The sequence below is a fragment of the Channa argus genome, chromosome 22 (assembly GCF_033026475.1).
Source record: "Channa argus isolate prfri chromosome 22, Channa argus male v1.0, whole genome shotgun sequence".
In the NCBI taxonomy this organism is placed as follows: domain Eukaryota; kingdom Metazoa; phylum Chordata; class Actinopteri; order Anabantiformes; family Channidae; genus Channa; species Channa argus.
The window spans coordinates 2,702,567-2,730,000 of record NC_090218.1 but is presented as its reverse complement, the minus strand read 5'-3'; the positions used below and the strand labels follow the sequence as shown (position 1 = coordinate 2,730,000).

At 37.2% G+C, this 27,434-nt stretch overlaps 2 protein-coding genes and 1 long non-coding RNA gene across 9 annotated transcripts in view; 2 read left to right on the top strand and 1 right to left on the bottom strand.

Moving 5' to 3' along the window:
* lig3 (ligase III, DNA, ATP-dependent) overlaps positions 1-13,843 on the top strand; it is a 19,293-nt gene extending 5,450 nt beyond the window's left edge. For all 3 annotated transcript variants that reach the window (XM_067491814.1, XM_067491816.1, XM_067491813.1), the window contains 15 exons: positions 535-612; positions 723-891; positions 2,041-2,196; positions 3,616-3,747; positions 3,830-3,909; positions 6,413-6,500; positions 6,584-6,661; positions 7,109-7,232; positions 7,775-7,917; positions 8,009-8,083; positions 8,362-8,508; positions 9,144-9,294; positions 10,369-10,445; positions 10,575-10,658; positions 11,204-13,843. In XM_067491814.1, the coding sequence (XP_067347915.1) occupies positions 535-612; positions 723-891; positions 2,041-2,196; positions 3,616-3,747; positions 3,830-3,909; positions 6,413-6,500; positions 6,584-6,661; positions 7,109-7,232; positions 7,775-7,917; positions 8,009-8,083; positions 8,362-8,508; positions 9,144-9,294; positions 10,369-10,445; positions 10,575-10,658; positions 11,204-11,437 (1,816 nt within the window). In that variant the 3' untranslated portion in view covers positions 11,438-13,843. The remainder of the gene's footprint in view (positions 1-534; positions 613-722; positions 892-2,040; positions 2,197-3,615; positions 3,748-3,829; positions 3,910-6,412; positions 6,501-6,583; positions 6,662-7,108; positions 7,233-7,774; positions 7,918-8,008; positions 8,084-8,361; positions 8,509-9,143; positions 9,295-10,368; positions 10,446-10,574; positions 10,659-11,203) is intronic.
* Positions 9,507-26,485, bottom strand: rad51d (RAD51 paralog D). Of its 5 annotated transcripts, none has more exons than XM_067491819.1 (11): positions 26,064-26,485; positions 25,902-25,963; positions 21,262-21,380; positions 17,396-17,477; positions 17,069-17,203; positions 16,892-16,987; positions 16,668-16,758; positions 15,928-15,998; positions 15,239-15,406; positions 13,288-13,425; positions 9,507-12,008 (listed from the first exon to the last, which is right to left on the bottom strand). In XM_067491819.1, exons 1-10 carry the CDS (start codon positions 26,143-26,145, stop codon positions 13,330-13,332), a joined length of 1,002 nt encoding a protein of 333 aa, XP_067347920.1. In that variant the 5' UTR covers positions 26,146-26,485; the 3' UTR covers positions 9,507-12,008; positions 13,288-13,329. The 5 variants fall into 5 exon arrangements, with proteins under 5 accessions (XP_067347920.1, XP_067347919.1, XP_067347922.1 ...); XM_067491818.1 differs by having other exon boundaries at positions 9,507-11,430; XM_067491821.1 differs by having other exon boundaries at positions 13,300-13,425.
* Positions 26,399-27,434, top strand: LOC137107805 (uncharacterized). Its single transcript, XR_010912085.1, has 2 exons — positions 26,399-26,535; positions 26,626-27,434. It is a non-coding gene; the product is annotated as an uncharacterized lncRNA (long non-coding RNA).

Sequence of the window (27,434 nt, the reverse complement as noted above, 5' to 3'; positions counted from 1 at the left end):
TCAGGCATGTCTAACACACACACACACACACACACACACACACACACACACACACACACACACACACAGAGTACACCCTCTTACACAGTCAGATCTTTATTTGACATTCAACCCTCTACAACAGCAGACACTGTTGTGGCTGTGTTTGTCATAAATTTCACAAGCTGTAAACAGACCAAAGCATTATTTGGTGCTGTAATTATATTATGTTATATTATATTATATTATATGAATTACTAACCAATAATGCAACTGTTTTTAATGATGTGTTATTATTTAAAACAGAAAGGTTTGGAGTTTTGGTTCATAAATTGATCTAATCTCACAATCAACATTCTTTATTAAGATGTTACTGTTGATGTGTTATTTATGTTTCTGTAAACTTTTTTCCCCCCCATTTCTTTTAGCTTGATGGTCTGGTTTTAGCTTGGTATTATTGTTTTAGAAATTTCACATTTATCAGTGTTTTAAAATACGTTATACAAATAACTTGATTTTACCAAGGTGATAATCTGTATTCTCTCTTTTTAATAGATGCACCAGCAATGACCTAAAATGCATTGTTCGACTTATTAAACATGACTTGAAGATGAATGCTGGAGCAAAACATGTGTAAGTTTTTTATGATGCATATTGAGTTACACTGTTATGTACCTTTTAAGAAAAGGGAATATTTTACTACCAGACTTGAATAGATATTTTAATTATTCCTCTTTGTGCAGATTGGATGCTGTGGATCCGAATGCTTACGATGCCTTCAAGGCCTCACGTAATCTGGGCGATGTAATTGAACGGGTGTTGAGGAATCAGGAGGAGGCGTCCAATGGATCGGGACCCAGGAAATTCCTCACTATAGAAGCTTCACTTATGACCCCGGTTCAACCCATGTTGGTCAGTACCATCACTAAAATTTGCTAGCTAATTGTATATTCTTGCACTTTTATTTTCACAAGTTCTCCATAGATTTGCTCTTTAATATTTATGTGATTAAACACAAGGCTTACTTCAATAAGCAATAATTGTTGCTTAAATACATAGTTTAAAAAAAACGGTTAGATATAAGATGTAAATCGTAAAAATAATTTAATGTCAAATTTCTTCAGTTCTTCAATTCTTTTAGCAATGTTTTAGCAAACATTTTAATTGAGTTAAGATTAAGATCTGTCTAATCAAAACAAGCACACATTCACTCATTTATGCTAAATTAGAGGAGGGAATGGCTGTTTATCTAACCGTTAAACTATATCACTGCGATAGGTCTGCCAAAAAGATTGACAGAAATCCCTAGTGTCCTTCACATTAGGTAAATACTCTGCAAGATGCAGAGATTATGATGTTCAAACAGCTGATTGCTCATTACTAGGCAAATAAGCGGCCTGCAGCTGGACCTTTTAGAGATAGTTCTGGACTGTAAATACATGACTACATTGAATCCCCCTCTACAAAGGGCAGCATTAATTCGGGCAGATTTAAAATATTTCCCAAAAAACTCTCAGACCATAAAATTACACATTATACAGAACACTTTTAATTATTCAGCATAAAAAGTAATCGAAATTCATTGAAGCTTTTGTCTCTAGGGTTTTTAGCCCTCACATCTGTTACACAGTAAATGAAGTTCTGCTTCACCTTTACCTCCCATTAGCAATACAAAAATATTAGCAATTAGAAACATAAAATTAAATAAATGAGAGTATGGACATAAATAAGTGTCATTTATTTTAAAGGTTTGCTCAGAAAACACCAGGCCAATTTATATTTATATTGCCAGCATAGTCAAATCTATTAGTATAAAAGAACTACTTTATGAGAGTACACAGGAGTATAAATTTCAAAAGGGTTTGTATATAGTTATCAAAAGATTCATCTAATGAACTATGTATCATTGTAAACTGAACACAATTTTTTGAAAGTTGAGTTCCCCTTGATTTCACATACATTGTTGGCACTGGAGCAACTAGAGAAACCCTGAAATGTAACTGCATAAGAATTTGATAATTTGCGAAGAGCTTTGTAAATGATGGTTCTTTGTGGTTTCAGGCCGAGGCATGTAAATCCATCGAGTACGCCATGAAAAAGTGCCCCAATGGAATGTATTCTGAGATTAAGTATGACGGAGAACGTGTACAGGTCCATAAGAATGGAGACAGCTTCAGCTACTTCAGTCGTAGCCTCAAACCAGTCTTACCACACAAGGTCAGTGTTATTACTCATACATTCAAACAAAAAGGTTAAAACACACTGCCATACAACCAATGATGCTATCGACACATTACTGTGACAATATATGTCAGGAAAGAACATCCCCAGATTCCCCTTGCAGGATTGGCAGCTAAAAGGTATTGTTCCACTACACAGACACACACACACACACACACACACACACACATTTCCTAGAGCCATTTTAAATGTATTTATTTTCCTAGCATTTGCTTTTTTGGTATGAGGCAGAGCACTTTAAACATACTGTGTTAAATACCTCCACATCCTGTTCATTAGTCCTTTTAAACCACTAAAAGTTGCTGGTGTGCACAAAATATATAACTTGCAGCAAGCTTGCATCCCAGTGAACTTCAGCTTTTAAAGCGAGGATATAAAAGCTATGTGTTCCACAGTGGTGCTTATAGAGGCATTTCTTTTTTTGGTTTTGTTTTGTTATTTTGTTATCACAATTCTGGAGGCATTTTTTTTCCCCAAGCAGTTCACATGGATATGCACCCTTTGTTTTCCCACTGTCTGACCAGCTATCCTTCGTTGTTTCTTTTAAAGAGTGACACTATATTAACCCTATAGCCTGAATTGTTTAATATTTTTTTTGTAACTGCCCTGCCAATAATACCCATCAACTAATTGGCTCATTATGCAGCCTCAGCCACTGTAATTAGGTTTATTTATGTTAATGTTAGATTAACATTATGTAGTTAATCACAATAGTCCATGATTTCTCATGTTTAATATTTTGATAGAGGATAACCAACATCAGAAAATGACAAAGATAGATGATTATTACAAGCCCAAATGAGAAGGACAAAATTTGTTGCAGCTCACGTAAATGTGTCTCATTTCACCTGCACTCTTTACAAAGGGTTTACCCTCTACAGTCTAGTTATATTTGTTTTTGTTTTTTTTGTTTTTTTTTACTTTATATTTCACCTTTTAAATGTTTACCACATGAATGGTTGGTGTGACTGTTATTTTTTTATTTTGACAATGTAAAAACACATTGGATTTAAAACCACACAAGTGTTTTCATGTTATTCAAGATGAAGCAACGCTAGCTGCCTCCTAATTTGTGCAATTAGCGACGCAACCATAACTCTGTTTTTTTTCTTGGCCTATTCCAAAACTGCCATAGAGTTTGACATTTGCACTTTTGACATTCAAAAAATTAAGCATCTACAGAATCTCGTGTTCCTGCTACAGTATTATATCTTAAAGAGAGTGGTATTTGTACGCACCAATGCTTCTATCAACTCCAGAGGGTTAACAGTATCATTTATATAGTGTTTATATATCATGCCTATTAAATGCATCTTGGTTTTGCTTAATACTTAAACCCTGTGTGTGTGTGTGTGTGTGTGTGTGTGTGTGTGTGTGTTCATGCTGATGCTTCAGGTAGCTCATTTCAAAGACTACATCCCTCAAGCTTTTCCTGGTGGACAAAGTATGATACTGGATGCTGAAGTTCTCTTAATTGACACAAAAACCAGTAAACCACTGCCCTTTGGGACCTTGGGAGTACACAAGGTGAGAACCTAAAAGCCAGCTTTCAGTGGCTGAAAAACATGAATTTCACTGCTTTTACACTTACACCTTCATCTCCATTTAGAAAGCAGCCTTTCAAGATGCCAATGTGTGCCTTTTCGTTTTTGACTGCATATACTTCAATGGTCTGAGTCTCATGGAGAGGTAATGTGTTTTTGAATAACTAACTCACTCTCAATCTTGTTTTCATGTGTAAATTGGTTATCAATCAATTATAACGTCATGATTACTTGCAAATGAATCACACGTTTTATTTACTCACAATTTGCTATAAAGGGAAATTTTTCAGTGTAGGAATGGACACATGGTGCTGATGGTACTGACTTTGTGAAGCAAATGAACTGACAACAGAGTAAAATTCCATAATTTATTTCTGCAACAGCATTGTTGCATAATATGTTCCTTATCCTTTTATCTCTATGAAACAAAAAATAATAATAATATAAAACACAGTGTGAGGTTTAAAATGACAATAGATATAGGTGGTTCAGTGGTACAGCTGGCAGAAGGAGGGGTGCAAGTTTAGTGTGGAGGCTGCTAATACACACCACCAAAACCTGCTCAAGTTCTGTGACCAATGTTTAGCATACGATAATGACAGCTATTGTTTTAGTATATTCACAGCAAGTGAGCAAGTGGCAATTAGACAACTCACACTGGTAATGTATAACTGCGATTATGGCAGGCAGAGCACACATTACAGTTTTGTGTTTATGGTTGTTAAACTGTTTTGTTTTTTTAGTTTTTTTTAAAGAACTACTTTTATTAGCATTTAACCTGTCAAGTTGTATTTGTGTCATGCTACATTAACTGCGTTGTCTATCTGAATGTGTCACCTCAGCTGGAATCTATGTCCTTGCTGCATGGGTGTGGTGAGAGAGGTGCTGTTTCCTCCATTGGACACACACAGACAGACAGCAGAGAAACTGCATCAGAAACACCAGAACCCACATTCACAGTGTCAAAAAAATTGTTGCATTAAAAGGAATTCGCATAAGCAATTTGAAGAAATGCTCAATGAGGAAAGTGAAAGAGCAAAGAGTAGAAGAGGTGACTAGTGTAGAGCAGGAAGTAGCAAAGATTAGTAAGGGTGAAGTGAGGAGGGTATTAAAGAGGATGAAGAATGGAATGGATGACATACCTGTGGAGGTATGGAAATGTCTAGAGAAGGTGGCAGTAGAGTTTCTGACTAGTTTGTTTAACAAGATCTTGGAGAGTGACAGGATGCCCGAGGACTGGAGGAGAAGAGTACTAGTGCCGATTATTAGGACAAGTGAGATTTGAGGAATAAAGCTGATGAGCCAAACAATGAAGTTGTGGGAAAGAGTAGTGGAAGCTAGGCTAAGGGTAGAGGTCAGCATTTGTGAGCAGCAATATGGTTTCATGCCTAGAAAGAGAACAACAGATGCAGTATTTGCTTTGAGGATGCTGATGGAGAAGTACAGAGAGGGTCATAGGGAGTTGCCTTGTGTCTCCGTAGATTTAGAGAAAGCGTATGACAGGGTACCGAGTGAGCAGCTGTGGTATTGTATGAGGAAGTCTGGAGTGGCAGAGAAGTATGTTAGAGTGGTGCTGGACATGTATGAAAGCTGTAAGACCCTGGTGAGGTGTGCTGTAGGTGAGAAATAGGAGTTCAAGGTGGAGGTGGGTCTGCATCAAGGATCAATTCTTAGCTCCTTCTTGTTTGCCCTGGTGATGGACTGGCTGACAGATGAGGTTAGACAGGAATCTCCGTGAACTATGATGTTTGCAGATGACATTGTGATCTGTAGCGAGAGCAGGGAGCAGGTGGAGGAAAATCTAGAGAGATGGAGGTCTGCTCTGGAAACCAGAGGAATGAAGCTTAGCCGCAGCAAGACAGAATACATGTGTGTCAATGAGAGGGAACCAGGTGCAATGGTGAGGCTACAGGTAGCAGACGTGAAGAAGGTGCAGGTGCAGTACTTTAAGTACTTAGGGTGAACAGTTCAGAGCAATGGAGAGTGTGAAGAAGAGGTGAGTGCAAGCAGGTTGGAACGGGTGGAGAAAAGTGTCAGGTGTGTTGTGTGATAAAAGAGTATCAGTGAGAATGAAAGGAAAGGTGTTCAAGACGGTGGTGAGACCAGAGATGTTGTTCGGCTTAGAGACAGTGACACTGAAGAAAAGACAGGAGGCAGAGATGGAGGTAGCAGAGCTTAAGATGTTGAGGTTCTCTTTGGGAGTGATGAGGATCGACAGGATGAGGAACGAGGACATCAGAGGGACAGCTCAATTTAGATCTTTTGGAGATAAAGTCAGAGGCGCCAGTTGAGGTGGTTTGGACAGGTTCAGAGGACAAAATATGAATGTATTGGTAGAAGGATGCTGAAGTTGGAGCTGCCAGGCAGAAGGTCTAGAGGAAGAGGAGATTTATGGATGTAGTGAGGGAGGACATGAAGTTAGTCTGTGTGAGAGAAGAGGATGCAGGGGACAGGGTTAGATGGACGCACATGATTTGCTGTGGTTACCCCTGAAAGGAAACAGCAAGAAAATACATTTGCATAATGTTTATTGCTTTGACAGTCATAGTTCTAATATACTTTATTGTATCTAGCTAATAATGGCAACTATAAGTAAAACTTAATATAACAAGCTGTGTTACATTTTCCGCTGGCATCATGTTCTTCAGGCCTCTGTGTGAACGCAGAAAGTTCCTCCATGACAACATGGTGGAAGTCCCGAACAGGATTTTGTTTTCAGAAATGAAGCACGTCACCGTAAGTCAAACTTTTAAAGCATACATCAGCAGCTCAGTGCAGCATGGAGTTCATCTTATTCTGTATTCATTTATGTGTGTCAGAGAGCAGGAGATCTGGCTGATATGATAACTCGTGTTATCAGAGAGGGACTTGAAGGCCTGGTGCTAAAAGACATAAAGGTGAGTTGTTTTTTTCTTGTTTGTAACATCTCTGCATGAAATTAGAACAATAGGCGCCTAATATTCTCTGTCCTCTTAGTGGTAAATAGCTCACCTATCATGAATCATTAAATCTTTTTTTTTACGGGCCTAATGGCATAATGCAAGCTCTAAATGAAACATTCTGTTGAGTTTGAGTGCAGAAGTTGGTGAAGAAACCCAACTGTGAACACAACAAAGCAAATCAAATGTTTTATGGGGAAGAAACTTTACTCCATACCACATCTTAACAAGATCATTCTACAAGTGGTTCTATAGTTCCAACTACTAAACAGTTTTAGCTGTTGAAATAGGAACTGTATAATTAACATCTGTTGCAGTGCAAAAGTGAAAAACATAAACGTAACAAGCAAGTTGCATAGTTCACTGACCTAAAAATTGTGGGTAACTGAACTGTGTCTGTCTCAGGGCAACTATGAACCAGGAAAGCGCCACTGGCTAAAGGTGAAGAAGGACTATTTGAATGAAGGCGCAATGGCTGACACAGCTGACCTGGTCGTGTTGGGGGCCTTCTATGGAAAAGGCTCGAATGGTCTGCAAAGCACTAACCATCTGCATGGATGTTTTATTTTTTATTCCTTGATTCCTTTGGCAGTTTTAGTGCTCTTTTTTTCTAAGCTTAGTCACACCCTCTAAGGTGAGGAGTGTGACTCTGAAGGCAACTAAATAACCTGACCAAGACAATTTTACTATTACTCCTAATTTTGTTTTTACTTTGGAAATCCTTGTAATGACCAGGGGGGCATTTTCCCAGCAGTGTTGACGTTTCTGCAATACTACCTGTTTTAGTAGTATAGAAACAGGGCTTTTATCAAACTGTACAGTAGGATTTGGTGTGAGAGGGTTATGTATGAGCTTAAATCATTTCTTCATACAAACAGGGAAGAGGCCGGATAGTGCACACAGCTAATAGACAGCTCATACAGTGTAAGGACAAGTGATTAGATCAGAACCAATAAATCAATGAAATGAAATGACATGGTGTGGGACAAAAGTGCAAAGTAGAACACCAAAGGTTTGAAAAAAGCACTGCTGAATTTCCCTCCTAATGACACGTTTTCTTTCACCCACCAGGGGGCATCATGTCCAGTTTTCTGATGGGCTGTTATGATCCAGACTCCAAGAAATGGTGCACAGTCACCAAGTGCTCTGGAGGTTATGATGACGCCATGTTGGCCAGGCTCCAGAAAGAACTAGATGTGATCAAAATCAGCAAGGTCAGAGAGAATCCACTTAAGAGTTCTGCCTAGAATATTGAACTGATGTAACACAATTGAAAATGAATAGTGTGTATGTGTGTTTGTGTAGGACCCAAGTAAAATCCCGGGCTGGTTGAAAATTGTCAAAAACTATTATCCAGATTTCATTATCCGTGATCCTGAGGTGAGATTCACAAAACGTTTGTATTTCACAGTTGGCCTGTTAAATTTGTTAAGTTAAAAGCATCTTCTGTGTATTTCTTCTGTAGGATTTTCTCTACATAAATTACTTGTTTTAAGATACTGACAACCCAGGTGTTTTTAGCCTGCATATTTGGAGAAAATGTTTTCTGCAAATATGCAGCAAAGCATAAGTTAGATTTGCTCTTTTCATTTAATGATAACGCGTCCACATTTTCCTTGTCATTTGTGTTTCACCCGTCTCTGCTGTTTTATCTGCAGCAAGCACCCATTTGGGAGATCACAGGGGCTGAGTTCTCTAAATCAGAAATGCACACTGCTGATGGCATCTCTATCCGCTTTCCTCGCATGACGCGCGTTCGTGATGACAAGGACTGGAAGACTGCCACCAACTTGCACCAGCTCAAAGTAAGATGATTAATATTTACATTTCTAATTTTCTATTGGTGTTAAAATGTATAGTTCATCCTGGTTTCAGGGAGAACGAGTTGTGTGAAATTTTACGATCGGAACATGGGAAAAAAATTTCTACACTTAATTTATAAATATATATAATTCAAGGACATGACGGTCCTGGAAGGACAGTAAATGCAGTTAACAGAAGGCACCATGGGATATAATTAACCACTGTCATGTAATGATCCATGTTTAATGAGATCCCAATCATAAATGCTAAGGGAATCAGTTACTCATTTGATATTGAATCCCCAAAGTGTATGTCCTGGGATTCCTGCTAATTATTTTCCATCTCTATTGTAATATGATGAATATAGGTGAGAAGAGGAGGGTGAAATAATTAAGGCCACTTTTGAACAATGCAGCCATGGGACTGCCAAAGTTAAGAATGATTTAAATGCTGAGGATGTGGAACAAATTTGCAGTCAAGAGGCATCCTGCAAACACTGACAAATGAATTGAAATATTGGCGGAGGCAGCAAAACATGCTTGCGCTAAATTATTTGAATCCAGTACAGTTCTTCAATCTTTCATGACACAAACTTTACATATCTTGGCTGAAGCCCATGCTGTCATTTCATCATCAGGATCTGTACCGCATATCAAAAGAGAACTGTAACTTTAAAGTCACAGCTGGACCATCTACATCTCATGAAGACAAGAGCTCATCGGGAGGAGACAGTGGAGGAAACTCCCCATCATCCTCATCTCACAGAGGTGCTTTATCCAAAAAGACTGGTAAGTACACAAACCATGACCATAAAGAACAAGAACTCTGACATGTTAGTTTTTATTCAATTTTATAGCATATAATACTTTTAAGCATTTAAAGCTACAAAGCAGCTGTTTCATCTGTAGTTCAGGCTAAACGCATTGAAAAAAAATGTGGCTCTTGCTGTTCATGTAGATTTGACTGCTGCTGTGTTTGCAGTCATTTTTTATTTGCCCAGAGTCAGCCAATGTACCAACAGTACATATGTTAGCCAAATATGTAAGAATATCTTGGTGTCCTTCAAATTATGTATTTTTAAATAATTTTATAATTATGAACTGGGAGTCAGAAGAAAATCTTGTTTCTATCATTTAAATGTTTTTAAAAGACTGATTGAGCCAGGGATCATATTTCAGTAAGGAAACAGTCAAAGAAATGTGAAATGTATATTATGTACAGTAGAACACAATTCATATGGCCATCTAAATTTGACTTGTAATGCAGAGAGAGCTGTTTGTCTTGGCACTGAACGAGATAAACGATGGGGCTTATTTTAACTGTGGAAACTTACTGACCACCAACTCTCCTTGTGCCAGTTTTAAAGGCTTTGCTTTTATTTCAAATGTCCTGCACCCAGCTTGGACAGTTTTAAGCTAAATTTCAGAACCCTTTAGGAGGTAAAACTAAATTAATTTTAGCTACTTACATGGTGAGGGAGTGGATGCTCACATGGCTGTTGCTCATGGCTAAAGCAAAGCGCTGTTTGCTTTAGTTGAATGTGACAACATAGCACTAACCCTTTTTTGCTTTCCAGTTTTCCAGAACGTTTTAAATCAAAATCACAAAATGGATAAAAGATGTCAATTTATGTCTGAGGCTTTTAAAAAGACAAATCTGAGTTGTCCCAGTTTAAAACAAAACAAAAGAGCAAAGCCAAATTTACAATCTTTTGCCTATGGGTTCAGGCCATACCAACATCCAGATTACAGGTCAGCAAGTTAGTCTAGTGGAAAAGCAGCTTTACAGACCCAAATGGGAAGTGACTAAGTGCCACAATGCTGTTTGATTTGATAAATAATCCTTACATGTAAACTTTACAGGTAACAGCACTTCACCCAAACCAAAGGTGAAATCCCAGCCTCGCACTCCTGGTTCAGAGACACCAAGTGCCAAGAAGGTATTTTCTTTTCTGTATAAATCATCAACATGGTCCCAGGACAAAAGCATCACTGCTTATCATGTCAAGTTCTGAGTCAGTACTAGACTTTTTGTAGCAGTGTTGAACTGACTGTCTGTTTATCACCAGGCAAAGAAGAATGAAAGTGTTCACAGCAATGGTCAAACCAAAACAAAAGCAACCTCTCAACTGTTGGAGCCAAGAAATGACAAGGTTGGTCTCCAGGTCACATAAAAGCAGTCCTAAAGCTTCCATAATCAATTAGCTCATAAAGCCATGTTGCTGCTGATAAAATGCTGCAGGGAAAATAGATAAGATATAAAATATTTAAACCGTTTAAGTAACTTTTCTATCAACCTAGAAAAAAAAAAAAAGAGTGCACAAGTAAGTAATATCTATTATGTTTACTGCAGTGCTAATCAACTTTGACATAACAGATTCAATTTTTTGTAACTCACCAATTTTGACAATCAGGTTAAAGCCACAAATTGACACATTTTACAAGTCAGATGCTTAAACTGTTCATTATTTTTTATAGCCACTTTGGATTTTGGCAGTATTAAATTATCCCTTTTTTTTTTTATCTATATATTTTAAATTTCTTCTTAATGTTAGCATTAAATTTTCACATTAAAAGTCCCCTCTTATAATTTTGTTAAAGGTGAATTCTTACAACATGATTAAATCTTAACGTGAACACCCTGCTCACTTTGGGAAGCGTAACACTTGTTTCCCGACTGTTGTGTTTTTGCTTGTAGACGCTGTTGGACATCTTCAGCGGTGTGAAGCTATTCCTGCCCGTCTCAGTGCAGGACTTCGACAAACTAAGGCGGTACTTTGTGGCATATGATGGAGACCTTGTACCAGACTATGATGCTGCCTTAGCCACACATACTGTGGCTGAACCTGAAGTGGACAGCCAGGCCCAGAAAGTCACACCCAGCTGGATCTGGGAATGTATCCGTAAGAGGCGCATTGTGCCTCCCTGTTAATTAAAAAAAAGGAAAAAACATTTTATACACAGAGTTTACCTGTCCATTAACTGCTGCACGTCAGTGTAACTTAGCTCTAAAACCTATTGTGACACTGGACGACATGTGTTCAATTGTTCTCTACAGAGCTGCATTGCACTCAAAAAAATCTCCTAGTTACAATATACTGATTGAACATCATATCAGCACTGGCCCGAAAATTATCAGGCTTTTAAGTTGTCTTCAGTATTACAGTGCCAATGCCAAGTGTCAGAACAAAAATAGTCTAAGGCAAAACAGAAAGTGAATAGCTAATTTGGTGTACTTACCTTTCAAAAATGGAAACAGATGTAGTCTATTTGCATCCCACAATGCATGTATATCCTAACGCAGGTATTTGTACACTTGAGAGCTTGCCTGACATTCATGTGGTACAGCACAACAGAATTTAACCAATTTAGTGTACTTGATGTTCTAAAATGAAAACATTTGGGCTGTAAACCAAAACCCAAGTTGCCTCTCACTGGAAGGTCTCATGATACTTCCCGTTTCTTGTAAAAGTTTCCTTATGCCAGTGAAGTCTTCTAAAATACTGTGTTAAGGAAAAAAAAAAGAACTTCAATAGCCTACATAGAAAAACAAGGTAGCACATATTGACAGTCGTCTCTGGGAATAATTAATAACTAGAGATCCTGATCGTGAAAATCTGAAACAATGAAATATTAAGTACACCAAATTAGCCATTAGATCTACAAAATGCATCACTGACAACAATTTAAACACATGATTTTTAGGTGAGTTTTGATATAATTGTACATAATCTTATAGAGTTTTGTTTTTTACTTTGATGAATGCAGTGTTTTTTTTTTTTGTAGCTCACCGATCCAGCCAGGCGATCTAGGCTCAGGTGCCATTTTTAGTTTCTAAGCCCTTTTTGTTTGATCCATCTGCAAACCAGCCACATATGCTATAAGCTATACATTTAGTTTTACTTTACCTAATTAATGGGCAGACTGTGAATACTAGGGGTGAAGATAAAGATTCACTGGTGACATTTTTGTTAAAGTGAGGTCTGTTTGAGCAAGTGTAAGTGCACTATAGAGAGTGTTACTTTTTTTTACTTTAATGGTTATACCAGCTTATGAGAGCTTTTATAAAAACAGATCACAACAAGCTACACTACAAACCAATGAAAATTAATATACATTTGAGATAGGACAAGGTGTTTATCAGTGATATGACTTTTTACTGCTACAGCTAAACGTTGAGGTATTAAAACCCAACTCATGAACTGAGAGCAACCAAATTTGTCTGCTGTTTGGAATAAACAAAATGCTGATACAGATCATAAAAGTGTCTCACTAACATTGACCACTTGCAGTATGTGCTGTGCTATTTTACAGTTGAAAAATTAATTTCTGATTGCTTGCCACACTGCCTCCCCAAACTCCTGACTTCTTGCCTGAGAGGAGAAACATTTCCTTATGTTCCATAATTTTCCAAGACCATACAAGAAAAGAATGTTTCTTTCTCCTAAACCAAATACATATCACTAAATATCAAGACTCTTAACATGAAATAAGGATTTTACTACAAACTCTTTATCTGTGGATAAACTTTGGGGTGTAAGGTGGAAGGAACAACATCTAAATGAATCTTCTCTGCTTCTAAAATATACACACAAGAAAGGACCTTCCTTCCTCCTTATGCTACAGGTAAAAATTGTAAGCCAAAATTTTGATGTAGCTCAGCACCTCAGTGTCATGCTTTCAGTTAATTGAAGAAAGAAAATCGTAATTTGAATTATGTTTAGCAACTGTTTAAATTATCTCACATTTTCTTGTGAAGTTAGTGCAAAAACATTCCGATACCTTTGGTCAGACCTTTAGACAGAGGACTTGAGTTGGCTCTCATCAGGAATTGGTCTCATCCAGTTTTCGTTTTCCTAACAATTTTTCTTTAGAGCGACTCCACCACTGCAAGTCAAACTCTTCTTTGATGTGACAAGCCTAAGAAGTAGAACAGACAACAGTCTTGATTTGAAACTAGTTTTGGGAAAAGATAAAAAACTTGCCTGGATTATAAAACATTAATTTTGGCTATGTTTCTTTCGGAATGTGCTTTGTCAAAGCGCTTGCTTTTAATCTGACTGACCCCCTTTATAACTCAAAAACAGAAAATGTATAATTAATACCTCTGTGGAGGGTTATTTATGTGAGGAGGGAAAAATGAAGAGAGCTGAACAGTTTAACAATAATAGCAATGTCCTTATCAGAAGCTTGTATTTCACTGTATTCGCTATAGTGTAGGTAGAAGCTGCTACTGTGTCTTCCTACATGTTTACTTTCATAAGGACTCTCACATTATCCACAATCATTCTGGTGATTTGACTAATAAAAAGGTAAACCTTGTTTTCTAAAACATTAATTGAGAGGATATTTGGTCTGTTTGGCTGGAGAAACAGGTAATTGAGGTGACCGGTATAAGTGTAATAGACAACTTACAGTCTACATAATAAACTATATGATAATGAATATGTAGATAAAAGCCACAACACATATTAAGGCCATATACAGACACAGTTGAAATACAATCTTTTTTCATGTCTGTATTAATACTTTAGTAAAAACGAAAATTATTATGGCTCTCAGGAAGTTTTTGCTCTTCAGTAAATCCTGCATACTTCACACTTGTGGTTGCATACTGCATACTTCTGATGTTCTTATTTTACATTTTATTGTGACTTATTTTCCATTCATGAATGTGTATCCCACAGTCAGTTGGATGACCCGACTGAGTTCTGTAATCAGTGAACATCAAGACTGTATTAATGCTACAAATGATAGGCTTGATGTTCACTATCGTGTGCTACATAACTAAAATGTTCATAAAAGGAAGAAACATTCATCTGTGTAGCAAAAGCACCTAACTAATAAGTGTAGCGTCTGCTGCTACACAGCCCTATACTCATCAATGTGGTACACTGCAGAGGTGGTAGAAACACAACTTCAGTATTGGCCTAAAGAATTCTCCACTACAAGCACAGCTTAAGATATTTTACTTAAGTACTAAGCACATTGTCTGTATTAAGTACAAAAGTACTACACTAAGAAAATGTATTTTAATTAATACTGATTATTGTAATTATGGCAAGACATGTACAGTAGTCAGTAAAAATAGGGGCCCTTTACTAAGTTAAATGTTAGTACTGATGATTATAACCCCTTTTTGTGCAGAGGTGGTTAGCATAGTGATAAATTAGCATTTAAAATGTTGGGGCTAATCTCTGTAAAGAGTAAATAGATAATGGAGTACACGAAAGAAAGGTACATGTTTATAGGAAAAGTGTTGGTGAGCATAAAGAACTACTAAACTTTCCATGAAAAATAATCCTGGACAAGGCTACTAATAATGGTCAGAGGTGACAACAACAAAATACTACAAAGCAATGTAACAATGAACTATATATTCTACAAACACTACATGGTGCTGCTCACTCAGGGTTTTACATTTTATCAGTTGTAGATGGACAAGCCAGTCTCTCAACTAGTTAGTGCTCATTGTCCTGTCTCTAAATTATCAAATTGAGAAACACCATTTTCTATTACAGCACATCTTTATTGTTTAGAATGATGATCCATTTTTTTCTTATGGAAGCTGCTTTTAAAATGAAATATGTTGGTTGAATGTAACCAATTTGAAGTTGTGCTTGCGGTTTTAAAAGTCACCATAATAAGATAACATTTTGACATTTGCCTGTCAACAATAGTATCAATACTGAGCTATAGCAGCAGATGATGTGAATGTCAATGCTGCTTGTACCTGTCTAGAAGACTTGATCAGTGTTGCAGAGCGCAAACTAGAGCAGCTGATGGACACAGCCCTCTCTACTCGCTCCAGCAGGATTCTTGTTCTGGGGATGTGACTCCATGATGCACCAAGGCCTGGTAGCACCTCCCCGTTGCCACCTCTCGTTACATGGTTTGTTACCTGTAAGCCCAGATACCCTTATGTTCAGTCCTCTCTCAGGATTAACATACCATTTCTTCAGTCTGTTTTATGGTTTAATATGGCTTTCAAGAGATAATACAAGCTTCAGAAGACTGGAAAAATATGTAAGTGGGGCAGCCAGATTATCCTACTTTTGATCAAATGGGATCAAAACAGCCTGTCAAATCATCTTTGTTTCACTGCAAATAGCTCGATGATCTGAAGTAAAATTGTTTTTTAAAGTGCTTGGTTAAATTTTCCCATTAATTACAACAGTCATACAACTTTACAAATATATTTTTGTGTTAAACTTAATGGTCTAGAAAAAGTAAAAAAAAAAAGTTTTTTTTTTACTTTGATGTTTTCTTATTTAAGCAAAGTACAATGGTATAGTGTAGTTCCATTTCTTTCTCAAAGCAATAACTAGAGGATATGTCAAGGGTTTGTGGGGAATTCAGACTGACACTGGAAATGCATCTCGCATTCAGATCAGCAGATGTCAGGGACTGTATCATTCTTACCAATGCTGCAACATTGAAGTCCTTTGCCATCGTCTTAAGAACTCCTGCCACTTGTATCATCAAGGACATCCCTGAAGGTACAGGAAGTGAGAGAGAGGATTGTTCGTGTAGAGAATACTGTTAGTGTCTTTCAAAGGGACTTTCTAAGCAATTTAACTATAGAAATCTAGGTTGCAGCTAATACTATTACTTTGATATTTAGAGTATTTAATCTTATAGTGGACTAATTTTGTCCACAACTATGGGAAAAATTTTAATTTGCCACAGGATTACTAAAGGGGGTTCCAAACATCAGGTAGGAAATGTGTTGCCAGTTACCCAATTTTGTTTTTTCAATTCCGTTTTTTGTACGCTAAATATTTTTAGTTCAAATTTTAATGCAACTGTTTATTAGCCTTTTGTCTTAAAGTGCTACAGACGAAACAATTTTCAATCCCGTTGTACTGGCTATTCAGTTTCTGAGCTTTACCGAACCTAATTTGTAACAAAACACACAAACATTAAAGATTTTATTTTAACTCTCATGAAGTCAGACTTTTCAGGCCCTTGCGATTAAGACAGTGTAACTGTCGACTCCCATGATTGGATCTGACTATTTTTAATGCCGTGCTTAAAAAACATATGGGAACCATCTTATTTATTGTACAGAATACTAACAGGCATTTGGAGTTTTCAGGCTCGGGTGTAAACACAGCTTTAGGTATGATGGACGATGATGGACTAGCAAAAAGAGAGATCACCTTCATTTTGTTTGCCTCCCAGTAGAGGAGAGATAACAGCTGACACCGAGTCCACAATCACTGCCTTGACAGAGCCACCGCCAACAGATGCCTAATACAAATAGTGACAAAATTAGATTGCTAAAAATTTTATCTGTCTTTCTCAAAGGTTTTCCAGGAACAGGAGAATTGGTGTATTTTAGGCGAAAAATAAGATTAAATATAAATAATAAGTGCCAACAAACCTGCTGCAGCCTGCCACTGCAAAGACTGTACAGACAGTCGAGTAAAGAAAAAACATCAAATATACGAAAGACGTGGATCCTCTGAAGAGATTCCGTCTACAAAATGACAAGTTCTTGATATAGATTGTTTCGTATTACACTTCATATATTATTTAAGTTCAAATCCTGTCAGCTCACCTGCTCTTCTGTGTTACTTGTTTCAGCTTTTAGCATTTGAAGCAAGCGGCTGGCAGTCAGTCCTCCTGTCGTATCAATATATATTACACTCTGTTTTAGGTGGTAAGAAATGTGCACTGCAACACCAAAACAAACCTGGAAGACAAGACAGGCATGCAGGGAATAGGTAAATATAGTATTAAAACACCACACAATAACCCAATACAAATATTATTTCAGCCCTTCCGTACATTTCCTTATTCTATAGGAGAAAACAGAATTCTAAAAAGTGGAAATTTATGAAACGTGGGTTTTTAATGATTGAGAAAAAGGGTAAAAAATGTTCACCTGAGACTTGCCACTACCTGGGCCTCCTGACAGCTCTGTTATCTCTCCAGTATACAAGCCTGAATCCAGCAGTTTATCTAAGCTGCAAAAAAACAAAAAAACAAGAGACAATTCATTACTTATAACTGTCATCCAATGTAATACGCATAAGTCAAATGGACCCATAGGGGCCAGCTAAACTGGAAATACAGATTGCATTAGGTTTCAGACACTAGTAAGATGTTTTGCCAGTTGTTTCATTGTTTTTCTTTTTTTCAAGCACGGGCTGTGCCATTCAAATCTATCAAAATCTATGTAATCTCTCAAAAAATGTTGGCTTTTCATGAATCTGTTTTAAAGGGTTGACTGTTTGTGTGTGTGTGTGTGTGTGTGTGTGTGTGTATTATGTAACTTGTATCAACAGCCAAGTGAGGACTCCTTTGAATTTTCCACTAGTGAAATGAGAACATCACTCACTTTCTTGCATCCCTTACACTGATTAACACTTGGTTCAAGGATTGATGTTAGACTTCTGTACAGGTAAATGTTAGATAATTAGTTGGGATGGGGCTAGGGAAGGCACGTATTTTAAAACATTCCCTGACTTTGACAGTCATACGTTTGTGTGTGAGTGTGGACAGATTTAAGTTTTTTACTACTGACTAAAGGTTCCTTCAAGTGATGTCATCGGGAGGTTTTTTTAATAGATATATTAAAGTAGGGAAGTCAGAGGGAACTTCAATTGCATTCATTTTAAATGTACTGCTCAAACTAGAAACAAAAGAAGCAAGTTCAATATCAGTGAAGGCGTCCTTTAAGGACAGGGTTAGAATTTTGTTCTAACAATATTTTGTTCTAGTACTTTTACGAAATACTATTTCTAATAGTATGGGCATTTTTAAAAATCTAAATAAATAGGTACAGTTCTTGCATTTATATTTTGATCGTTATTAACAATAAGTATTTTTTTTATCATAATGCAAAAACCATCTTGGCCCTAACAGGTATGTTTTCAGGTTTAATTATAGTAACCAACATAACCTCTCATATTGAATGGTGTTGGACTAAGTTCATCCAAGTATGGATGCATTTTTATGCAAGTAAAACCTATGAAATAAGGCCGATAATAAAAAGAGATGTGCGTTTATAAAATTCATAAATTGTTAGCAGCTGTCTGATTACATTGACCACAAAAATAAAAAATGTGTGCGCACACTTTTTCATATAAGCTTTAGAAAGGGTGGGATAACACAATTCAGAAAATAAGGGAAGGTCTCATTTTAAATTTTATACCCGCAATAAAGTAATACTAAAATACACACCAGTTTGCCCAATATTCTTGTAAGTTTACCATTACCTGTTCCCAGGTTCTCTTTGGGCTTACTTGCTGTTAATATAATGCAGAGGTTACAAATGATTACCTGTCTTTGGTTGTCTTTCATCATTAGCACGTAGCCACTTGCAAATGTCCTGGTTTAGATTCTAGTATTCATAAATCTGGCCTAGTCAACAACCACAAAAACTTCATGCTTTTCTCTCTTTTTCTAATCCAATTCTGAAGTGGGTGTGAATAACCGACATAACCAGATAACCATATCAAGGATTAGAACAGCAATATTATTTGATCTTTGATCTGTTAAGTCATGTAGAATAGAAGAATAGGGCCCTTTTCTCATATTGGATTGTCTTGATTAGTTGACATTTGGACAGATTGTCTCCTCATCTTTGCCTGCATGTGTATAGATGAATGTGGCAGACTTAGAGTTAAATCTACATAGCAAAGGTCCTCCACCTTGAAGGTTAAGCATCACTGGAAGTCCGTAGCTGCTTCATAATCATTCTCATCACCCACAGCATGATTGTGAAGAGGAAAATTGGTGGGGTCGGACATTCTTGCATTATTTCTGTCCTCTCTGGCAAAGGTGGAGAGAGGATTGGACTGATGAAACATCAGGTTGTATACTTGAAAAGCTCAGAAGGGTGGAAGTGATTGTCCTTGAAAAGCCACAGATTTAGAATTTCCAATAGGCTGCACTCATCAGTGAGAATAGAACACTGTGCAGTCCTTGGACCTAAAAGTCATCATCTTAGTGTATGATTGGACTGAAAGCAATGAAGAGGCTTAGTATGTGTTGTTTAGTCTGGCTTTCTTTAAAAAAAAAGAAAACCAGTTGAGAGCCACTAACTCCAACTCTGAATTGTTCTCGGCCTATGAGTGAAGTCAATTTTTTTTAATTATTAACGAGGCTTTAAGTGGCAGTCTTGATTTCAGGCAGGAGGGTTTTAGTAGATGACACCAAAACAATCACTGTGGCATGTTCTATACGATCTGAAGTGGTTGGTTAGTTTCAGCTCCAATCTATTTTGCTTTACCACAACTTCTGTTGTGGAACTTGAGCTGTGATGAAGGTGTATGAAATGCAAGCTGTATATATATTCTTTTTTATATTGAAGCACCTGCTTATATAGGTCTTATAGTCTAGGAGTATGGACCAAGAACACTGTAGGGCCTACACCTCTATCTAATTGCCTATAGCACACAGGTCACATTTTAAGGGATCATGCCTCTTAAGGCATTTATTTTTAAACATTTTAGCAAATAATTCCAAAAGTATATATTTCACTATGTTATTATGATTTGAAACTGATGGTCATTTTATGTATTGAAAGTTAAATTACAACACAATGTATATTAGATAGCTCTTGTTTGCTATGTGTAACATATTAACCATCCACCAAATGTATTTTTCATTAATCTGTCTCTGATTAAACCACATAAAATACTGACTGGACAAAGAGTGACACACATCACCATTTGTCAGTTCACTTTTTCACCAGTAGAGTGTAGCCAAGGAACACACATCACACTGCCTATAGTCACATGGCTGATTGAGTTTCACATCAGTAACTAATTTATGAAAACCATTAAAAAAAAAAGAACAATTGAGGAAAAAAATGCACATGTGGTATTTATTGACGCTGAATCATAGAGTAACAAATTGGAGAAAAGGGCATCATCCTAACAATTAAACCATGGCGGTCCATTTCACAGATGTGCCTAGAGCATTCTGTATACTGGCTAAAGAATATTTCCACAAAGATAAATATTAATCTGCTTAGATTTGAGCATATACATAACTAATTCTTGTAAGACCACCCCACATCTAGTACTAACTTGTCATGGGATGCCTCTGGTTACAGGTTAAAAGTACTGTACATTTAATTTTGATTTTTTTTTTTATGTACTGCAAAAAATGCTTTAAAAAATTATCTGTCCAAACCAAATGGAAAAAACAACAAGCAAACAAGTCAGCTTTAGCTAGTAAAATGTGTACTATAGATGCACATATTGTACTGGCACAGTTCAATCCTAATTGGATTTCAACAACACTAAAAAGATTTTAATTCGATAAAATGGATCAATGCAGAGGAATCTTGTTATAAAACATCTTTGGTAATGAACAATACTATTGATTTCAAATGCCATCCTGTGACTGTACTAGTTTGCAAAGCTGAGGGCCAAAAATTGCAAACAATGTCTAGCCTGCTCCAACAAGTTAGTTTGGTGTAGTATTTAAAATCTTTTCTTCACTCCATCAATGGTTACTAACACCAAATGGAGACATTTATGTGAAATTATATTAAGTGGCGTTGATGAAAAAGGAACTGGTTTCGCTAGTATGCTTATACGAGTAACAGAAAATCACCCTTGCCTCTAAACCAACACAGGAGTGTCTTTTAATTCAATATGAGAAGGACATGATACATATTTGATTTTGGAGGCAAGCCTTCCTTTAAGCTCCTGTGGCACCGAGCTCACAGTTAAATCCCCTAGTCCCTGAGAGACAAAGCAGTGTGCTCTGCTGTGTGTGCAGAATTGTCTTTACCTGGGATTTCCAGTGGAGAGGATGGCTGTTGAGCTCAATAGTTCCTCATACAGATCAGCGCCTGACACAGGGAATGCTGTGTGCTGGGCCAGCAGCACTCGGCGGATGGCAAACAGAGCCTGAAATACAAAAATCACAGCATATGAAGCTCAACTGCTGCATGGATCAGCAACAACACATGTAATGATCCACCTCAGCTAACATTGCCAGATTGGGTAGTTTTCTGCCCAATTGGGCCATTACAGTTATAATCCAAAAGGCACAAAGGTAACACTTTGGCTTGTTTTGAAATGATTAAAAGGATTTTATAAATGTCACTATGCCACACAGGCTGCTGTTTCTAGGTTCTCACTTATTGTATCAGTAATATTTATTAGTATTTAACAACTGAAGCAACAAAATTTAAACGTATCCAGGTTCCATCTCATACAGAGAAGTGGCATCTCTTTGCCTGCTTTTGAAGCTTCATTTTGGGTATAGAACCAATAGAGCCAAAGATGGAAAATATCCAGCACGTTTTGTCCTTAGTTCCTTCTTAGCTGTGTAGCTGCATACAGGTGCTCATACATGCAGATATATACACCTAAACTCTTACTTAAATACCTCCTACCCAGAGGCAAGACATCATCTAATTATAAGTTTTCTTTTATTTCTATGACCACTAAATGTTTTGTCATATTTTCTTGTTATTCATCTGTTTTTAGATATGTTGTTGTACATAATACTAGTAACTATGAACATCAAAGTTTTAAGTGCAGAAACAGGCATCTTAAAACCACTTGTTTTTTGTTTTAAGCCACTAAATAAAACCCTCCAACTTAATCCTATATGTAGAAACAGAGACAATCAGCAATAAAAACATTGCATCATAATAAATTCTAAATTAGTACAAATGTTTGCATCCTTCTTGAAAAAATAACTAACAATTAAATGATAAGAAGCATTTGTAGTAGCTGAATATGCATTAAATATTGTGTTGATGAAAATCAGTCTGTTTTACTCTTTTTTCCATTTCAAAATAAGGGAATTCAACATTTTGCACCCAACTGTAATGTTACAGATCCATAATTATGAGCCAGCATTGACAGGGACTGAAACACATGCTACCTCCACAACAAGGTAGGTCCTAGCATTGACCTCCTAAAGACAGGTCCCACAGGGACATCGGGAAAACAGAAAACTCACTGAATGAGAAAGTAGAGATACTTATAACTCTGTACCGAGCACGTTTCTTCCAGTAAATTTGGCCTATTGTGAGCACCTAACCACTCAAGACGCAAAATGGCTGGAAAGTTTCATTGCTTCCATCAGGCTTCATCTCCCCATTGCTACTTAAAACTGCATGAGAACAATACTTAAAGTTGCATCTGGAAATCATATTATTTCTTGTTTAGTTTAAAGGAAGCCACTGTAAAGCCTGGATCAAATCTCTAAAGGAAGAAGAGAAGCTTATGAAAATCCACACAAAGCCTAGTCAAGGTGTCTGACCAAAGGGAGAGCAACAGCCAGAGGCAAATAAATGAACAACCAATTAGATCATGACTACAGCTTCCCTTATCACTATGGAGTCCCCATTGTTTTTCTGTTCGTAATACATGAAAGAGACGAAGTTATAATTAATTTTTACTTCATTCTATTTTTAACTTTATTTAATATACCTACCACACTAGACTTGGCAACAACACAAGTCAGTCCCTCCAGGATTTTGCTGATATTTTTGTGATTTATGCAGCCTAAAATGCCTACATTTGCTAAAAGAAAAATTTTGATGCCTTGTTTTTACATTTTAAATTGAAAGTCACACAGAATTCATGTAGGACTGGTTGAATTAACTGTTGCAATCACAACAGTGTGAATTCCTGGAGGGACTGATCAGTGCATCTCACTGGATCTTACAACACAACATCTGTCTACAGCACAGAAGCTCATTTTATATTGTTCCCTAACCAGGCAAAGCTGTGATGTTTTTATTAAGAGGGATGAGAGGGGAAAACATCAAATGTTGGAAAGTCCATTTATTTCTGGAAAGAGCACTTACTGCTGTTAAGGAGACCTACACTCTGATTAGTCTCTCCTTCTGGGCAAAGGGGAGTTCAAGTCCAACAGGAGAAATTTAGTTAGGGAAATAAGGTAAATCTGTTGGGTTTCAAATAGTGGTTATGTTAGTGCCCCAGTATGGGTTGTGGCCTCTTAAGTTGGAAATGTTTTTACATAGAAATTTCATTCTACATAAAACCTTGCTGTTGCATCCTTAATTGAACTGCAGGAGGTTGCCTTGGTACTGTGTTAGTACAGACAACCTAGCATTGACCTCCTAAAGACAGTAATGTGTGTGCATATAAACAGTTCAAATGAACAGCAGGAGTCTGACAGACCAGAGGGATGCTGTAGGTGTATAACACACACGGCTGCAGATAAAGATAAAGATTTCTTACTTATCTCCTATATGTCTCCAATATGAATGTAGAGGGATCCCCTCCCTTCTAGGACCATGGCTTTTAGAAGTCTAACATTAACACATAACCTTTATCAGATTAAAAAATCGTTAATTAATAGCCCACTCTAAGAAGACCACTCTGTGAATCTTTATTAGATTTAACTCAGTTTGAACACTGACTTGGATGGTAAAATGTAATCTTTAAAAACATAATTTTGACCATAAAGAGTGATGTAGTTATCAATTATATCATCATTATTTAAACCTGCAGAATAATTACATACATAATGCTTGTGTCTTTCGCTTACATTTCATGATCACTGATGCAACTCCTAAGCATATGGTGAAAGGAAAATCAGCCTAAAGTATATGAATACATTTGTCCCTCAGTCAAAAAAGTTTTGTTTTTTTTCAACAGCACAAACTTTGGTACAGATTTATCCTTTAATAATAGCAAACTCTGGCTGGTCCTCACTCTGCCTTTTTGTCTCCAACTAAATATTTTTACTGTGAAACTTTGCATTCATAATTTTCTTTAAAGACACTACTCCTTTACATTTTTTGATGCTTGTTCCCTTATTACACATCAAATTTAACCCTTTTCTTTAAGTAACAGGCATAAATGCCAGTTTGAGATTAGATCACTCAGTTTTTATATTTTTGCAATATAATATTTTTTTCTCTCTCTGGGGAGATGTGTTGTTTATTTATTTGGTAATAAAGGACAGATCAATTGTCTTGAGAATATCCTGCTTTCATTACAGTATGTGGCTGAATAATTTGCTCCAGTAAAATCAATTATGAACTGACATTAAAAAAGTAAATATTTCTATAACTATTCTGGTGCCTTACAGTGAGGATTTGTTATAGATTAATGTTCACTACACAGCTCAGGGGATGCCAGCACGCTGAACTTGATTAAGATGGTCAGAGTGCCCAGCTCATACCTGCTGCAGACAGTGATAGATAAACGAATATTCAAAAACATAATGAAAAATATTTTTTTTTTCTGTGGTGATTAACACTTTCAACTTCTATCACCTTGATCACAGTGATAATTTGTTTCTGGTAATCTCCCTCAGTCCTTTGGCCCTACAAAATTATTCTTCCATACAAATGCAGACAGAATACACAGACACTGACCACAAAGGATATATCAGTGACGGAAATGCTCTTACTCATCTTTATAAAGAGAATGACTGGGTTGACTTCGATATTCTGTCTACCCACACTATTATTCACTGATACACTTTTGTTGAAGAGGCCCTTATCTTCTCTGATTATCTGCACTCTTACATCTCTAAAAAAGTTTGGTGGAAAACAGTATCCATGATCTAAAAAAGTAGTTTCTTGTTTTCTGCCCCTAAGGTTAGAAAGGAGTTTGGAAGAATTTATTACATGATCTTTGCTCTCTTGTCGTGATTGTCAGTTGTAAATAATTCAGAGTTCACTTTTTAAGGGTTTAAACTGATAGTAGAGGACTCTGTGGCAGAGCCAGTAAGAAGTTTTTTAGATTTGCTTTTCTTTTCTTACATCTACTACTATTGCTGCCACCTACAAAACACAGTTTTAATGTCTTATTAAAGCCACTGCACAATTCTTGCTGTGTGATTTTTTCTTCCATATCTTGTCTTAACTTTCTCTTTTCATTTTAATGATCTTGAGTGGAAATATCAAGCTGCAAGTTCTTTGATAACTTTTTCTTGTCTCCCCTACTTTGTAGTGGTCATTTCCACATCCTCAGTGAGTTGCTTAGAGGAGCCCATGCTTATTAGTGGATACCACAAGGCTTGACTGTTCATCAGCTCACAACTGTCATCAGCAAAAAAGTCCAAACAATTCTTGATATGACTTACTTCTGAGACTTTACAATCAGTAGGGTGTTTAAAAAAAAACTTTAAAACATGCTACAATTACCGTTAATGTCTCTTCTATTTTTTTAAGATGATGACATAAAAAAGGCAGCGCATTAACATTTGAGGAGACACTTATTTTAATGTATGTTTGCTGCAGGGGTTAGTTTTACTTTTCTTGCAATGGCCCGGGGATGGCGAGACTTCTGCATAAAGCTGCATATCTACAGAAGACGATGTAGTGTAGTTGTACTTGGTGAGTGTGAAAAAATAAAACGTAAAGAAAATAACAGGTAGCAAATGTGATCTTTTTGCTTGTTATGGAAATGCTTAATGCAAAGTATCAATACCTTATATGACACGGAACATTTCTGAGCCAGTCCCTCGATGTCAGATGAAACCAGTTCCTCCACTGGGAAGCGAAACAATGAGTTATGGTTGGTCTGTTATTAGTTATGATGAAGCATCCTCGAAACACACACGTACGTGTACACACACACACACAAACTGACCCGTTTTAACGCCAGCAGCGCGGAGATCGCGCACTAAGTCCTCGCTCAGTCCCGGACACATCCCTTCTCTCAGGACAACCATGGTGTTGCATTGTTCACTGTAGTTTAAGTGTAAGTTAACTTGACACTGGGGTTTGATATGCAGATTCAATTTAGAGCCGATAACTGCAAATTGACTACGTCGCGTGTGCCGCTAGCTAACAGCCATGGTTGTTATTAGCAATGGGGCTAATTTACACACAGCTAACTTTCCTTCCGGTCTCGTCGTTCAGGTCGGTACGTATGACTTTCTCACAGCTAGTTTACCACGACAAACTCCTAACAGTACTTTCAATTAAACAGAACTAACTCATTCATAAAACTTTTTCAATTGAGACGCCTAACAAAACACTTACATCACACGCATAGACTTTTCAAGAATGGGAATATAGCGAAGGCTTAAATGTCCTTCCTTGCATGCCGTAGTGTTTTGGTGAGCTCTGTTTATTATTGATTCTTATTTTTCTACATGAATCATCGCTGATTGTTAACCGTTATGATATTTTAATTTGTTCCTTTCTAGGTTTTTCTACAGCGCATCCAGGAAATATTAACAGCACTTAACTTTTTCCACATTTTTTGTTACAGCCAAAGTGGATCAAATTCATTATTTTCCTCAAAATTCTAAAACAGTACCCAATAATAAATGGATTTTGTTTGAAATCTTTGCAAATTTGCAACAACTTCCAGAAGAACAACCAACTCTGCAGCACTCCACCAATCAGGCCTGTATGGTAGAGTGGCCAGACAAACCAGTCCTCAGTAAAAGGCACATGGGAGCCCACTTGAAGGTCTCTCAGACCATAAGAAACAAAATTTTGTGTTCCTATGAAGATTGATCTCTTTGGCCTGAATGCCAAGTATCATGTCTGGAGGAAACCAGGCAGCGCTCACCACTTGGCCAATACCATCCCTGCAGTAAAGCATGGTGGTGGCAGCATCCTGCTGTGGGGATGTTTTTCAGTGGCAGGAACTGGGAGACTAGTCAGGATTGATGGAAAGATGAATGCAGCAACGTACAGAGACATCCTTGATGAAAACCTGTTCCAGAGCCCTCTGGATCTCAGACGGTGGCAACGGTTAATCTTTCAACAGGACAACGACGCTAAGCACACAGCCAAGATTACAAAGAAGTGCCTAGGGGGCAACTCTGTGAATGTCCTTGAGTAGCACAGCCAGAGCCCAGACATGAACCCGATTGAACATCTCTGGAGAGATCTGAAAATGGGTGTTCACCGAAGCTGGTGAACAGCCAGTACCTCTCAGTACCTGACAGGTACTGCAAAGAAGAATGGGAGAAACTGCCCAAAAGTAGGTGCACCAAGCTTGTAG